Raw genomic sequence first — 16954 nt, 5'->3', positions numbered from 1 at the left:
TGGGCTATTTTTTGAGCTTGAAGATGAATAATATATAAAATACATGCTTTGTGGAGCGTTCACACAAGGCATGGGGGAAAATTGTACCCAATTAGTCACTTGCTTCATGTCGTGCAAGCTTTCTTCCTTATTTTTGGTGCAAAAGTAGAGTTCTTTTGTTCTTAGGGACCTTCCGACGCTCACTATGCGCGCATATGGCGTCCGATCTGTGCACCAATGAATTTAGGGAGGTCTGAACATGTTAAGAGTCAATCCCTACATTGGGCAATCTTTGAACAGTGGAGTACCCATGTTAATCTTTGAGGATGCATGGTTTAATATTCCTTCATCCCAATATTTTCACATTTTTTGTACCTAGATGTGTGATAGTATTCATTGTTTATAGTTTTTGTTTTGGTCCACATAACAATATTTTCAATTATGCAATAGACAATTCATGTTCTTTGTTTTTATTTGGATGTTGCATACACATCCTTTAATTGACAAAGCAATACATAAATCATTTGTTTTGCATCATTATGTTATATGATTGTGCTTCATGCAAAAGCAGTGAACATGATACCATCTTGAACATATTGTGAGAAATTCATAATGCTAACAAGGATGCAAGCAATTGTAGAGCAATGAATATATCATGTTTGGAAATCTATCAAGAGAACACCTCAATGCTAGCATCATACAAATATGATAAAAGCTTGTTGGGGGTAAAGGTGCCTCCGCCTAGCCGCCCGTGTACTACTACACTGATAGTACCCACGCCTGCACACAGCAGGCAGTAGGCACTCGTCACCATCACTTTATTCTTTATTCTTTTAGTGACAAATGAATAAAGGAAAGGCCAGTCACACATTGTGACTGTTGGAGTTTCCACATTGTCTCTCTCTCTCTCTCTCTCTCTCTCTCTCTCTCTCTCTCTCTCTCTCTCTCTCTCTCTCTCTCTCTCTCTCTCTCTCTCTCTCTCTCTCTCTCTCTCTCTCTCTCTCTCTCTCTCTCTCTCTCTCTCGCTCTCTCTCCATAGCTCTCCCGTGCAAGCTTCGATCCTTCTCACCTTTCAAATGGTATCAGCATGGTTGCTTGAGCATTCGAGCTTGGTTTGTGACTCCTTCAGCATTCATTTGAATCCCTACACCATTGGTTCTCACTCTTGGCAGCCATATCCGACTCCTTCGAGCTCCAGCTTCTCGAGCACGCACCTACCCGGCCCATTTGGGCACCCTCAGGAGGGCATTCCTTAAGAGGTACTGGAGATCTCTTTTGTTATTTCACTTCAATCCACAAGTTTTGTGAAGCAGGGTAGCCATGTCCTCTTGTTTCTTGTGATGCCTACACTCTACCGGTGACTTTGCCCTTCAAGAGGGAGCTCCTGGGGGTCCTTGACTACCCCCCAATCTTTCCTTAACCTTGCCCAGCCCTTCCACAGGCCCCAGATCAGTTTGCACCATCATGTGACCTGCAAGAGTATCTTCCTCAGCTTGACATTGATCTTCTCCAACTACTCCAGCATTGGGCACTTGGATAGGTCTCATTGATGCCTAGAAGCATATTTGGAGCTAGACATTGAAGCATTGAGCATTGGTATTGATTTGGGTCTAATTTAGCATTATTTTGGGACTATCATAATAGACCATAGGCTGTTATAAATAGTTTCACACTGACATTTGATGCTACAACTTGGTTGGCATTGACATTTGATGCCCAATTGGTCCCGAACGGTCCCCGAATGTTAGGGGAATGTATGCCTATTGATTGGCCATCATTTGGAACTGATTTAGTGGCCTGAAATACTCAATTTTACATAGTAAATCACTGATGTACACTCCAGGGCTGAAGCTTATTTAGTCACTTTATGCTTTGCCTATTGGTTATTACGGGTGATTCCCAGGTGTTTCATATGACTATTGGATGCAAATGAAGGTTGTAAAATGCTTTGGATGGTTCCGAAATGTATTTTGAGCCTTGTTTGAGCTCTATATTGGTTGGCATTTACTTGACATTGGTCTACATAGGCATGCTTTGTGACAAAGGTTCTACCTATGGTCTATGTATGACCCGTTGGTACATGCTTGATGCTTATGTTACCTACACATGCTAGTTACATTGTTTGGACTTGAATACTACTGGAGCTTTGTTTGGGGTTGACTTTGGAACTTCTAGAGCTTATTTTGGTCTTGCTTTGGCTCATCAGAGATTGATTTGGATTGTCTTCATGACATTGGATGGTATCATTGGATACTTGACCGCTCATATGCTATGGATGTTTTACTGATGTATGATCTTGGATACTCTAGCACTAGTGCTCTTACATGCTTTGTTTGAGCTTATTTTCTTGACACTTATGGCTTTTGTGCCAATGGGAGCATCTTTGTATGCTTATCAAACATTGAGTAGTGCGGGTTATGCATATTGAGCTTTTTGGATCTTTGAGACCGGGATCTCCTCATGGATGATGTATGGTTGATATACCTTGGTTCGTGTAGAGATGTACTTGGGCTAATTAGGCTTTGTATTCATTGAGAAGACACCGACTTATGTCAGGTCTTGGCAGTGGTACGTACATTTTGCCCTGTTGATTGGGGGGTGTACCGACTTTACTAACGGAATTTGTCTGACATGCTTGGGTGTTGGCTCATGTTAGTTTGATTGTTACATGCTTGTTTATGCCTCCTTGATGCCAGTTTTGCATTGACAATCAGCGATTGACTTTGAATATTAGGTTTTGCCTACTGTCAACTCTCATTGTACATTGCTGTCATAAATTACAGCAAGCATATATCTCCAGATTGTCATGTATTTTTCATGTTGAATCATCCTAGTTTGATGTACTTTTGATGGTTTGGTGGGCAGCATCATTAGATACTTGTTTCTCACTATTTTGCCTTGTTCTCACTGGGACAGATTCACCTTTAAGTGGAAGGTTGTTGGGGGTAAAGGCGCCTCCGCCTAGCCGCCCATGTATTACTATACTAACAGTACTCGCGCCTGCACATTGTAGGCGGCGGGTGCCCATCACCATCACTTTATTCTATATTCTTTTAGTGATAGATGAATAAAAGGAAGGATAGTCACACATTGTGATGATTGGAGTTCCCACATTGTGAGTCTCTCTCTCTCTCTCTCTCTCTCTCTCTCTCTCTCTCTCTCTCTCTCTCTCTCTCTCTCTCTCTCTCTCTCTCTCTCTCCTTCCATAGCTCTCCCATGCAAGCTTCGATCCTTCTCACCTTTCAAAGCTTTCCACTAAACCTAAATGGACAAAAGGATGATCTTGTAAAGGATGACTTTGAAGCAAATATATTCAAATAAAATCCAAATAACATCATGATATTGAAGCATGATATGAAAGCAAAGTAACTAAACCATGGTAGGAAAGCATGGTAAGAAAGTGATATAAAAACACTTCACTCAACCACTATTAACAAGAAAGTAACCAATGACAATAGTCAAAGCTCTGCCAACATCATAACTCTAGTGCTACTCTAGTGGGGTGTCCCTATTTGAGGCAAGGATCTCTACTATTTGGAACTGTTTATTCATGTGTTTTAGTTCTACCTCCTTGAATGTAGCTACAAAAGTCCTAAATCCATGCTACAAAAGAGACACACCCAAACACTCCAATATCCTTGATGACTTGCACTTTTTACTCTTTTCCCTCACAATACTAATCACATCATCCCCATTGTTATTCGTAACTTTGGATGGAGTGCTATTTACCACTAAAGCATCTTGGCCCCTTTCAACCTCCTCATTTGAGATCACATTCATTGCTACTACTGTAGCTGCTAGTCCCTCCTCCTTCCACAACTATTTTCTTGTCCTTAGACATTTTGGCAAAGCGCTCCTAACTTAACGGCTCTAATCTTGAGGATGCCTTATTGCTCCTTCATAAAGGTCTTCTTTGAATTCTCCCACTTATTTCTACTTTTTTTTTGTGAATTTAGTGCCAGACTTCCCATTCAACTCCTAAGTAATGGTACCCAATGTTTTGCTTTTAAATTCCCTCTATTAAAACTAATCTGCTTATCCTTATAGAAGTCAAGTAGAATGCTTGTTTCTCCTAATGACGAAATTTTTGTGGACTTTGTTTTTCGAGACAACGGAGGTTGAATGGTAGAAGGGCTCAAGGATGGCATACAGACTAATGAAGGATGAGCAAGCAAAGTAGGGAAAATAGGAATATGAGACCTTGCCATTTTTGCTAGTACCATTATTGGTCCCCTGGGCAAGTGGTGGCTCAAAAAGAGTTGCATGTATAAGTGATTGAAAGGTGTTACCATAAGGTAATATTGGTGGTGGGTACATTTGGAAGCTTGGGATAGCTTATTGTGAGGCCATATCCGAGAACCGGGGCTCCAATAGAGAAATTTGGGATAGTTGGTTGTCAACAATGGGTAGGTGCAATTGTGTAGCCATGGCTTGGAATGGAGATAACACATTTTGTATTTCAAGTACATGAGCATATGCTAAAAATTTAAAAATACATGCATTCTCACATTTATAATGGAAGTGTTTCTATCATGCCAATCCCCATAAGGCATAATTGTCTACATGGCTCTATGGTTGGATGGGAGTTTGATTTACATAACTATCACAAGGCCAAACTTGAGTTATTATGTTGGTCTTATCAGTTTGTTTATACAAATGCCTAGAAAATCCTCTTGGATATGTTGTCCAAGTATGGTATGACAGCATGTAACCCTTTTCCAGTGCCATTGGAGCAAAATGTAAAGTTGAGTTCTGATGTTGGGAATGAGATAGAAGACCCTACTATGTTTAGGAGGATAGAAGGGACTTTGATTTACATGATTATCACAAGGCCAGACTTGAGTTATTTTATTGGTTTTATTAGTTAGTTTATGCAAATGCCTAGAAAGCCTCATTTGGATGTATATGAAGTCCACTTTGCATTATGGACTCTTTTATGATGTAAGTAAGGATATACATGTGTTTGGATATACAAATGCAAATTGGGCTGCTATCATGTCTAACAAAAGATCTACCAATGGATTTATGTTTTCCCTTGCTAGTGTAATAGTTACATGGATTGACAAATAGCAACCTATGTTTGCTTTATTGAGTAGAGAGGCTAAGTGCAGAGGTGTTGCTATGGCAGCATGTGAGGTGCTACGCTTACAAAAGTTATCGGGTGATTTGGATGTGTAGGGAGATGGTCTAGTTGTCATTCAATGCGACAACATGAGCAGTATACAATTAGCTAGCAACCCAATGTTCCATGCTAGGACAAAGCACATTGAGGTGCATTAACATTTTGTGAGAGAGAAGGTGCTTGTAGCAGATATTGGCTTGTTAGCACATAGGATCAAATATCTAACACTTTCACAAAGGCATTGGGTGTAAAGAAGCTTCAAAAATTTCAATGCTTACTTAGATTTGTAGAGATACAGTTGAGCTTGAGGGGGAGTGTTGAGATAGCAACCTCAACACGTATGGACATTGATGATGGACTGCCTGGTAAGATGGCTTTATATGTCTACCCTTAGCACGTCAATGGTTATTATAATTCTCACATGGCCACTGACTTATCACTTATTATATTTGGTTTGTTACACCTACCTACAGTTGGCATGGTTATAGCACTAGTCAATTAGTATAGCAAGTTATGCACTATTTGACTTAGTAGGTTACTTTCCTTGATATTATATCTTATCTATAATTTTTGTACATTGTATTATGTATGAAAAAAGAATAGGAAACCAACAAGAAAATGTACTTAACCCACATAGACACCTTTAACTTCACCTTCAGAGAGTAAACCCATGTAAATCTATATAATCATTAATGAAGTAAAGATATATACTGTAACATGCCCGCCGAGCTTTCCTTGGTGTGGTACATTCTTAATAGCCTATCAAGAGATGTCCTAGAAAGCACCGTCTAGAATTTTGATGAAAACCCTCGGAGTTTGCTAACTAGGTTCCCTTGAGTCTACCCATAGTGGGAGTTCCGACCATTCCCATGAGGATCGACCCGATTCTTTTTTGTCAAATCAACTACTAACGGTTGACTAGTGTCAGTGGTTCGGGATTCCATCCCTTATAGAAATTGTTGACTAAAACAAGTTTACATTGTGCTAGGTTCAAAGGGAATGGGAAACCAAGGGAAGTATAGCACTTTGATCCCTTCTGCCCATGCTTCTAAAGTAATGTGAGTTAGGCTTTCTGATCTCTAATGGTCCATCAAAAATGTGATTTTTGTTCCTTCTTACGAAAGCTCTTGGCTTACGGAGACCACCCAACCATAGGTCTAGATCCGTCGAGGTCCATCCTCCGGCTTCCCTGAGAGAGTATTTTCAATTTCCTAATTACCTACAACCTTAGGTTCAACATATAAAAACAACTTCTTTGAATTATCTCCTGATACAAATTCATTACACGGCTTTAACTCACGACACAAAAACAGAGTAAAGCAATCCCTTCTCAATAGGTTCCTTTAAGAAAAATGACTTTTTACAACATTTTCTGTTCTGACTAGAGTGATGTCAATCCGAAGGTATTATTTTTTCCAAGTTCAGTTTCTCAACTAGCATTGGAACTTCCAAAATACTGTCTAGAAATTGAAGGGTAGTTGGCAATTTGTAAGAGCGTAAGGATTTTATGACTAGAGCCCCTTGGTATCCTCACCTCCTCTTGCCGACTAGAGTTCCCTACGATAAGACCTTTCATGTCATGATTGGTCTATACTCACTAACGCGAAACAAAAAAAGAAAACCCTTGAAGTAGATTATATTCATGTTGGTCTTAAGGAGGTCTAGCACCATCAAGTTGCTAGCTGCCTTTGTTATAAAAATATAGTTCCTGGGGATCCATGACAAGTGCTTGGTTGATGGTATTCACAGCTTCATTTGTAATCCCAGTACTCGTCATTCCATTTGTAGTAATTGTGTCCACAATGTTGTTGGCATCTCCTACCTCTACGACCTTCATAACTTTCTTCTTGGAGGCCATGGTCTTTAATCGCGAGATCATAGAGAGGATTTTTAGCAAGAGAGCTTGGGGTCATCGCAATTGGATTGATGGAAATTTGATTGATGGGGGTTGGTGATCACTAGGATTTTAGAAAAATCGAGAAGAGTCTTGATTCCACAAGGAAGAAGGGTAGAAGGGATGGAGGATTTGATTCCAAGAGCTCGCGGAGTATCCTCCTTGTCTTCGTGATGAGAATTCCCATCCTGGCCCCACTCCCTCTTGCTCTATATGTCTGACAAGGGCCTCTCCTCTCTTGCTTGGACTTCTCCCCAATGGCTCCTCATGCCTCATACTTATAGGTAAATTGAAGAAAAAGGGTTGTGGCCAAGAAGAAGAGCTCTTTATGGAGGGTATCTTAGCAAATCAGCAATCTAGAAGCTTTCAAGATGCAATCTCATGCTGGCAATTTGATCTTTAAGGTCCAGAGAGACTGCCAGAGATGTCATGGCTAATTCTCCTAGTTCTGGGATAATCTTGCTTCAATCTAAGCCTCTGGACAAACTAAGAAGAGGGGGAGATTACTGGAGTTATCCGTTGTGGTACAAAATGAGAATTTAGGCTTTTTCTTCAGTAATCAGGGACTTCAAAATTGGGATCATCATGCACCGTTTTTTTTTTTTAAGAGGAGGGGGAATCGTCCTTTTCCTCTTCTTCTTCTTTTTCTTCATAAGCTTTTTAAGCTTTAAAGGTTAAAGCTTTGAGATTTGTTTGCTTTCCTAAGTTTTAAATGTGTTTGATCAATTTCGACTTATGGCCCATGACTCACGTTTGCATGGTAACTTACAAGAAGGATGGCTACAATCCGTATCAACTCGCGAAAGTATCATGTTATGATCCTCGAACTATTTTGCTCGAGACTTCCTCTATATGATGGTTTAGAATTCTTCAAGTCCAATTTGCAAGAAGTCGAGAAGACTGAAAATAAAGTTGGAATATCATATCCTCTTCCCCTTAGAGGAGCTGAGATATTCTCATCTTGCATGAAACTGGGGATATTGGTTACATAGTGATTTTTTGTCAATCCAAGTGGCATCCTCTTCAAGGTAGTCTTTCCACTAGACAAGATACTCTCTAAGGGTTTTGCTTATTAGAGTCTTCTCCCGCATGCCAATTATCTTTTCTGGTTGAAGTTCGAGGACTCCTTGACTTAGCGTCACAATTTGTTGGTCATTAAGTACATGGTCTCTAGGTTAGGAACATATGCTTTCAATAGACTAACATGAAATACATTATGTACGTTCAAGTTATTAGGGAGTTGCATCTTGTAGGCATTTGGTCCTAGACATTTAGGCACCTTATATGGCCCACAATACCTGGGACTTAGCCTATTGAATTCCCCCAAAGATAAGGAACTTTTATTTGGACGAACTCCTATGAAAACCATGTCACCTTCTTTGAAAATGCGTTCTTGCCTTTGTTGATCGGCATATGGCTTTTGTTATGGTGAGAAGGTAGGAGTAGAAATCTTCCATGAAAGTTGTAATGGAGCTTGAAGAAGAAGAGAAACCCTATTGTTTTGAAAAAGTAACCAGGCCTTTAGTCGTCATTGAAGTTTGAAAAGTCCATTTTGTCCAGCCACCACCAAATTTTGTCTAGAAGAATCAATCACCTCATGGTCTTGAAAGTCGCACCTATGCACCTATTGAGGATGGAGTAAGGGTGGTTACACACAACCTCGGGCGGCTAGGGTTATGTGCAAGTTGTCCATTGCTCTGGTTACACACTAATCTGTGCCCAAATGTTTCACCAAAAGAGGCTTGGCCCATTGGTAATGAGATTGAGGTGTGTGAGGATTGGTGGGGGTTCAAATCATGTCAGTCTTGCAACACACTTTTTGAATAAATGTGTTGTCGTCTTGTGCATTGGGCATACCCGAATTTCAAGACGGGGGGATGCCCCCGTCCATCTCCTTCTAGAATAGTCTCGATGTATTGTAGAGGTCCTGTTTAATCACAGTCTTAGTCATGATCAAGGTGCAACCAAGTCTTGTGAGCAAGAATCTAATTACAGTCATATGTCCTAGTCCCTGCAACTAAATCTATGGTTGACAATGATGATAGACATGATCCAACCTATTTCTCTAATACCAATGTAATGTAAAGAAGGCCTACACTAGCTGCAAAAAAGTTAACATTCAATGTCTAAGAAAGAAGAAATGGAACAAAAAATGACAATCTTCCTCTCTTCCTATCTACCTAATTCTATCTCCTATTATAATGAAATCATAACCATTAAAGAGCTTCATGTGCAATTGTGCACCAACACAACACATGCTTGCCATACTACTTTGATATATTGATTTATTTCTTCCTAAGCTTTTTTTAAGACTAGACATTGTTGAAGGCTCTTGATTCTACTATGATCAATGCCTTGGAAAAAAGAAATCTAAAGATAGTATGACTCATGAGTATTAACTCAACAATGTTTGATAGCTTCTATATACAATTTAGTATCTTTGTTTTATAACTTAAAAGTTTGCTACCACACATTATACATGGATAATAGAAGCAATGAAAATTAACCTTGAAGCACATCCTTTATGTCTTATTGTAAAGTTTACATATTAATGATTGAAGAATTGCATTAAAAAAGCACCCCATGGAAAATCATTTGCAAACTTCTAACATCTCTACAAAAGGTATGGTTTAGTGTTTTAAGTAGGCTATTTATAGAAAATTGAGGATGGCATGATCAAATATCCTCTTGGCTATTGGATATTTGTACATGAAGCTAAGATTGTAAGGCGGCTTATATCTTGATGATCGAAGAATTGCAAAAAAATACCCCAGGGAGGCCAATCATAAGCATATGTATGTATCACATGGGTTCAACATAAGGAATTTTTTAAATACCATTTTTACACATTTTTTTACATATAGAAGGATCCCATATAAAGACGTTATTTATAGATTGAATAGAAAGGGGTTATGTTTTATTAAGAGAAAATTCACATGCAATAATATTTATAAATAGGCATTGAATGCATTTGATTTACAGGGCATAGATATAGTGAATTCCCCAGGAAAAATACTACCCTATGGGAAATCATGTGCAAACTTTTGGGGTCTATGCCAAAGTTATGATTTATTGCTTTAAGTAGCCTCTTTGTATTAAACCAAGGATGACATCATTGAAGATGCTCTCAAGTGTTGGATACTTATATGTGAAACCAAGAGCCTCCAACTTTTTGGAATTGAGCTTGAATGTGGGTATCTCATCAGTAATAAAAGGAGGCCTGAGTGTAGAAGTAAGAAACTAAGTTAAAGGGGCAATGTAAGAAAAGCTAGAAAACTAAATAAATTCTCAATATTAAACATTTTTCCTTACAAAACCACAAAATCTAATCAATTAGTACAACTTTCTATGGATTAATGAATCAACTATTGGGATTCCACATTTCCTTTTCAAATAACAAGTTACATTTATTTCATGGCTTTCACCATGAAAGAAAAAGGTGTATCTTGAAGAAATCACATGATGATCTTACTTGTTGTGTACTGGAAGGCCATGCAATGTTACGAGTTTTGAGACCACGTCAATAGCTTGAGTATATGTGGCATCTACAGCAGAGCACAGATAACGACCCTTTGCTCTTGGATCCTCCATAGCAAGTATATGAGCCTCAATCACATCTTCCACATGCACATATGACATATAACGAAGAAGAGGGAACATCCAAGGGGCCACATCTATGGTGCAACAAGAAAAGTTAACCTTGTTTACTCCTTATAATATGCTCAAGAAAGACATGCAATAAATGTTCTTGCACTTATTATACTTAAATGCGTCATTTCAACATCACATCCATTCAAAATACAAGAATAATGAAGAATGAGTAAGATTATTCGTACGAGATAAAGTGGCATATAAAAGGAAAGCTAGTTGATCCCTAAACCAAACACATGGTGATTATATGCAAGAGGCATGTCTTGAGGCTTTATAGTATATTCAAACCTTTCTTTTAGCTCTTAGTTATGTTTGTGAAATTAGGTTGCAATGACCACATGGGTTTTAGGCCAATAGTATTGCCTCATGTTAGCCTTATTTAACCAACTTCAAACAATCTATGGTAGCCTTAACCAACTTCAAACAATCTATGGTAGCCTTAACCAACTTCAAATAGTTTTGCCTCAAATTAGCATTATTTAACAAACTTCAAACAGTCCATATTGTGTGAGAAAAACTATGATAGAGTGATCACACTAGAACATAATATCATGGAAACGCAAGGTCAAGAATATGCAACTTCTAGAATCCTATTGAGATGTATCTTCATAAGCAACAAAATCATTTAACAAAGTAGAACATGAGATGGTATGTGACATGACTTTTGGTGAACTATCATAAGTAATGCATGCCCTCTTCCTCCTAGCACAAATGCATGCACAAATGTGTGTGTGTGTGCACACGTGCACGCGCGCGCCCACACACACACACACATGTAGACCCATTTGCATCCATGAATGAATATTGTACTTGATTGCACATCATGTGCACATTAGACAAACCCGAAAGCCATCAGATCAACTTTATAACCAAAAACAAAATTGAATATGTTTTCACCTTTCATCAATGCAAAGTACAAGTTCATGCTCGATTGAATAGTAGGCGTAAGGAAAGGGCCTCCAACAAGTGAAGGCAATATCGTGGCCACATCCAAACCATGCTCATCTCCAAAATCTAAGGCTGCTTTCTCGGAAAGAGTCTTTCCAACCATGTAACCCTAGAGAGCAAATGGAACCAAATTGTATTGTTATGACATATAACTTTATGATACCACTAAAATATGCTTTTAGAGATTATATCAATACAAGGTGTGGCCTTAATCCTACCCAACTTTGCATCTTTTCTTTTTGGCAATACTCGATAGATGTCCATGTTGATTCATCTAGCTCCAAAATCTTTGTAGCACCCTCACTTATTTGCTTTCCCGTTTGCACCACAGCATAAAAAGTGGAAGTTATGACCACCTTCTTGATGCACCTTGACATGTAGCTTGCTCTCATCACATTTAAGGTTGCATCAATGTTGTCTTGGATAGTCTCACCCTAATAACAGGGAGCCATAATGAATCTATACCTTATTATGAAACCAATTTACTCAACAAATTTAACCTCTTTGCTAATTGAAAAGCTTTAAAATGGTGTTTCAAGATCTCTTTGGTGCTTGAAAAGCTAACATGTTATAAAATTGTTTTTTGTTAATTGAAAAACTCTTATAAAAATCGTTCGAGATCTTTTTTAATTAATAAAAATTTTCTTAAAAACATGTTTCAAGCTTGGTTTTATCAATTGCAAAGATCTTAACGACATATTTCAAGCTTTTTGGGGGAGAGAGAGAGAGAGACCTTTGAGTGTTCAACAATGGGACAAGTACAAGAATTGCAACATAAAAATATCAATTTAAAAGACCAACATGTTTGAAGTTTGGATGATAACTATTGCACAGCATTTGAATTGTGACCAATCATCTAATTTGCATGGACTTGACCAAGTTTTTTTCTTAATCCAAAGAAAGTAAGAAATTGAAGCATGATTACTAAAATGAACCTAAAAAGCTAAGGCTTTGGCTAAGCCTCATAAGCTCTTTTGTAAGAAGGTTTATCATTTGAGACTTCTTTCTTAGTGAAGCAAATAGAAAATATAGAGGAGTCCCCTTTCCCACAATGCCTACCTTTCCATGTCACCATTTGAGGAATAGGCTTCCACAAACTAACCAAGCTTTGAGCTAATACCAAATTCTTGATTTTAATATCACCTCTTAGAGAGAAGGGTATATCCTACAAAGAAAGGCCAGTCACAAAGTTAAAGCATTGGAGATCCATGCTCTCATAATAACAACCCATGCTTGAAAATTGACTCAGCCTAAAGAAGAAATACAAAGTAAGTCTTCTTTCTTCCTCAGCAAGTAGCTCAAGCCTTCTTCTTCCTTAGCTAAATCAATCTACTTCCAAGATATAGAGTGATACACCTTATGAGGATTTTAAGACCATAAGAATTCATTAATGAACCTTTCAATCATGGCCCAATTCCATTGAGAAAAGTTGTAAACAACTACAACATAAGCCACTAATGATGAAACACATGATATATAGCAACTAGTTTCCCTCCAAAGCCTATCACACAATGCTCACACCCATGAAATTTAGCTTTAATTAATTGAAATAACAAGTTAAAGCACTATTTAGAAGATATTTCCAAACAAAAAGGCCACATCATATATATGAACACTTGCCCAAGCTTAAATATTTTCAAGACCAAGATTCACAATCCACTATGAATCTCTTTTTGGTTCACAAAAAGGAGTTTGGTCTTATGATTTCTTATTACATATCTAAGTATCTTGTCGAATGGTTATACTTGGAGCATGTTGGATATCAAGGATCAATCACCTTGAATAATATTAGAATTACCGTTAGCAAAAATTTGTGAGTAGAATTAACCACCATCTCAATGTCTTTATTATCATCACACTTCACTCTCCTCAATCAAAACTATTGACCCTTTTTGCTACTTGAACTTTATGGCCTTAAAAGACATGAATCTTATGAGCCTCACCTTGAAATTTCCAATAAATTTTCAAATGTACCTTTGCTCTATCAACTCTAATATTCTCCTAATCCTAAATGAAAAGCTCAATAAAAATGCCACATGTGCTACAAAGAAATGTTCTCGCTTACCATTCACTATGTCTTCAAAAGATAAGGGGAGTTAGATTAGGACAAGCAAACTGCTAAAACAAACTTTCTTACAATGCTAAAAAATGTTTGCACACTTTTTGGACCGAAAGTTTTCATTCTTGTGAGGTTTGTAGCATGTGTGTGCATTGGTATAGTCATAATTAACACATGCCGACAGACTTCTATGACCTAGGGAACCCTTTTATGTAGCCTAATGGTGAGTTTGTTCTAACTTTCGCTCAAAATAGTCATGGAACTAGTGTGTATATTATGTGATGTAGTGTCTAGGTTAAATATCACAATTGTGATCTTTGTAATTGTAACTTGTTTAATACAGTAGGATGTGTAGTAACAAGTTACTACGATGGGAATCATAGGGTAGAATGATCATAAAGTTACCAGTAGGTGTATCCGCAAGTTATTGCTACAATAATATTTGTGAGCTAGAATTGTCATAATCAATTGCAGATCTATCACTATCAAACCATCCCTATGTGATCAATGGAAACTACCATAGTTATGCAAAAGGGGATGGGGATCCATCTTGTGGCTACTAGTAATAGCAGTGAAAGAAGGGGGTGGATTAGATGTATCTAATGAGATGATCTAGAAGTTTCCAATGCTCCTTGTGGTGCTCTATAAGAGTGCAGATTGTCTATAACTATGGGCTTCACTCATCAAAGCTTGGATTGCCACCAAGGTCTAAATAAAGAAAGGAAAGTTAGTTGCCTTGAATTGGGTAGATATCTTGCACTTGGGAAAAAGGGTTGCAATCCTTGAATCACAAGTGGCCCAAATGTTGGTGAATAGTATGCAAAGGCCTATTGGAAGAAGCTAAGTAGGAGACTCTTCATTGTTGTAGGATATTTGTAGCTTAAAGCATGCCTTTGATCCTCCATATAGTCTCGTAGAAGAAAACCTACAACTAGTTGAGTAAAATATTGCAAATGGAATCATGAGGTGGAGTGATACTTAGGCCCCTGATGCATTAGAGGTTGTAGGGATGGAGCAAATCAAGGTGGCTTCCCATCTTACTAACAAGGAAGGGAAGTATCTACAAGAGGTATGGAACAAGAAGCCCCACCACTGGCCTACGGTCAAAATAATAGCCAACAACAACAAAGATAATTTTATGGTCGCAGCATTGGAAGTGCAAGAGGAGAAGAGGTTATTTCAAGAAGGATTCTAGTCATATTGATATAGTCATTTAATACTAGAGGAAGCGATATCCTTGCTTGAAGAAGAGAACATGGAAATGGAGAATCATGGGGGTTTGGGGAGAGACACCTTCCTAAAAGCGCAATCTAATGTAGTGGAAGGTTGTGATGAATAAGCTCCCCACCAAAGAGAAGATTGTGAAGATAATGAAGGTTTCTCCCATATGCCTCGTGTGCAAAAGGGAAGAGGAGTTGGAACTGCAAGGGAGTAAAATTTGTTTGGAAACAAATTTCGGAATGGATTTGTTGAGAGAATAGATAGCACATTGGTGCTTTTCAGGCAAAAAGGAATGATGGGATAAAGAAACCATGAAGCTTTGAAATGTTGTCATATTTTGTAACTTATTTCAATCAAGTGATCTAAGCCTTAAGAGCTATTGTCTTCTCTTGGATATAAAAGTAGTGAAATGATTAACTATTTGCAAAGACTGGATCTATCTTAACTCTCAATTTTCAAAGATTGTTGGCTGAAGGTGAATGAGGAGATCATCAAAGTTCTAAAAGGATTTAGAGTCACATTACACTAGTAGAACCTTTGGAGTTATCCTTAAGAAGTTAAGAAAGTGTCTCTGACAGATGTAGCCAACTTCTAGAGAACAAAAGAGCATTCTCTAGGGTTCCACAATGGGAGCAATTGCTTGAAGCTTGGCTTACATTTCTTGCTTCTTACAAATCTTAGGAAGAAGGATCACATCCGTAAGGTGGCTTTTGCTAGTAGTATGAGAAGAGTCTCAACCCAAGGCACGTATGGGTTTCAACTCTTTGTTTTGGAGCTTGGTCTATGAGTTTGCAGCTTGAAGTCATCATGACGCTTGGATCTCAAGGGCGTGTCATTACTTCACCTATCTAATATAGATAATTTTCGCATTATAAAATTTAGAAAAAAAGGTAAGAACGTGCAAAGGCGCACTGTTGATAGATGCGAACATTATTTAAAGACAATGCGAATACAATGAACCATGTCGCACCAACGACTTAATATTGATCCACATGATATCTATGTTGGGAAACTAGGTGGCATCACCTGGTCTTGGGCAGCATCTGACGGCAAGGGTGCGGCCACGTGGAAGACACCGTGGCATTGTTGGAAGGCCAGGGCGAGCGAATCCTGGTCGAGCACGTCAGCTTTGACCAGCTGGAGCCTGTCAGGGGCGCCGTCAAGGCGCCGGAGGTGGGCGGTCTTGAGGGGATCGTCTGCGCAGGGTGGTTTTGTGATTGGTGAGGAGAGTAGTAATACCGAAGAAGTATTAAGGCATGGATTAAGCAGGTAATACCTGGGTTTCGGACGGTGGCTCGGACGCGGCAGCCGCGTTGAAGGAGGCGCATGACCAGCCAGGACGCCAGGTAGCCCGACGCGCCCGTCACGCAATACGTCTTCCTCTTGTCAACCTCATCGGAGCAGCTGCTGGTCTCGCCGGAAGCCATTCTCTCTCTCTCTCTCTCCCTCACACACACACACACACACACTCTCTCTCTCTCTCTCTCTTTCTCTCTGTGCCGACGCGCTGGGAGAGAGAGTGTGTGTGTGTGTGTGTGTCCACGGTTCTCACAAACTGGTAAGAGACCGGGTTGGTAGGTATGCGTCACCCACCCTGGTAAGACGGCGCTCTCAGCCCACCGAGGAAGTTCCCTCTGTCTCCCTCCCCGCCCCCCCTTCTCTCTCTCTGTGTGTGAGGCTCCTTCCTTCCTCCCCCCCCTCTCCCTCTCTCTCTCTAGACTCTCTCTGTCTCTCTCCCTCAAAGTACTCTCTCTCTCTCTGTGCCCGGGTTGATAGGTATTCGTCACCCACCCTGGTAAGACGGCGCTTTCAGCCCACCAAGGAAGCTCCCTCTGTCTCCCTCCTCCCCCCCCCTCTCTCTCTCTCTCTCTCTCTGTGAGGCTCCTTCCTTCCTCCCCCCCTCTCCCTCCTCCCCCCGCCCCCCTTCTCTCTCTCTCTCTCTCTCTCTCTCTCTCTCTCTCCCTCTCTGTGAGGCTCCTTCCTTCCTCCCCCCGCTCTCTCTCTCTCTTTGTGAGGCTCCTGGCACATGGACGCGCGTGGATAGACTACAACTTTACAGGCAGGTCTCGCGTACATGATT

At 39.5% G+C, this 16954-nt stretch overlaps 1 protein-coding gene across 1 annotated transcript; it reads right to left on the bottom strand.

The window, feature by feature from the left end:
* Positions 1-9869: 9869 nt before the first annotated feature.
* On the bottom strand, positions 9870-16532 carry LOC148013220 (dihydroflavonol 4-reductase-like). Its single transcript, XM_087667481.1, has 6 exons — positions 16151-16532; positions 15901-16070; positions 11813-12028; positions 11544-11703; positions 10468-10669; positions 9870-10215 (listed from the first exon to the last, which is right to left on the bottom strand). The coding sequence occupies exons 1-6, from the start codon at positions 16299-16301 to the stop codon at positions 10065-10067; spliced, it is 1050 nt and encodes a 349-aa protein (XP_087523607.1). The 5' UTR covers positions 16302-16532; the 3' UTR covers positions 9870-10064.
* Between the last annotated feature and the right edge of the window lie 422 nt (positions 16533-16954).

Source organism: Lygodium microphyllum, chromosome 26 (assembly GCF_053477565.2).
Source record: "Lygodium microphyllum isolate KBCC chromosome 26, Lygodium_microphyllum_v1.1.10, whole genome shotgun sequence".
Lineage (NCBI taxonomy): Eukaryota > Viridiplantae > Streptophyta > Polypodiopsida > Schizaeales > Lygodiaceae > Lygodium > Lygodium microphyllum.
Note: the sequence above shows the minus strand (reverse complement) of the source record. Positions and strands in the feature narration are given on the sequence as shown.

Bases quoted from the DNA above. Each gene is read 5' to 3' on its own strand.
- LOC148013220 (XM_087667481.1), bottom strand. From the start codon at position 16,301: ATGGCTTCCGGCGAGACCAGCAGCTGCTCCGATGAGGTTGACAAGAGG. The intron at 12,029-15,900 runs GTGATGCCACCT...CCCTGTTATTAG, and splicing joins CAGATGCTGCCCAAGACCAG to GGTGAGACTATCCAAGACAA. The intron at 10,216-10,467 runs GTAAGATCATCA...TTCTACACTCAG, and splicing joins GGCCTTCCAGTACACAACAA to GCCTCCTTTTATTACTGATG.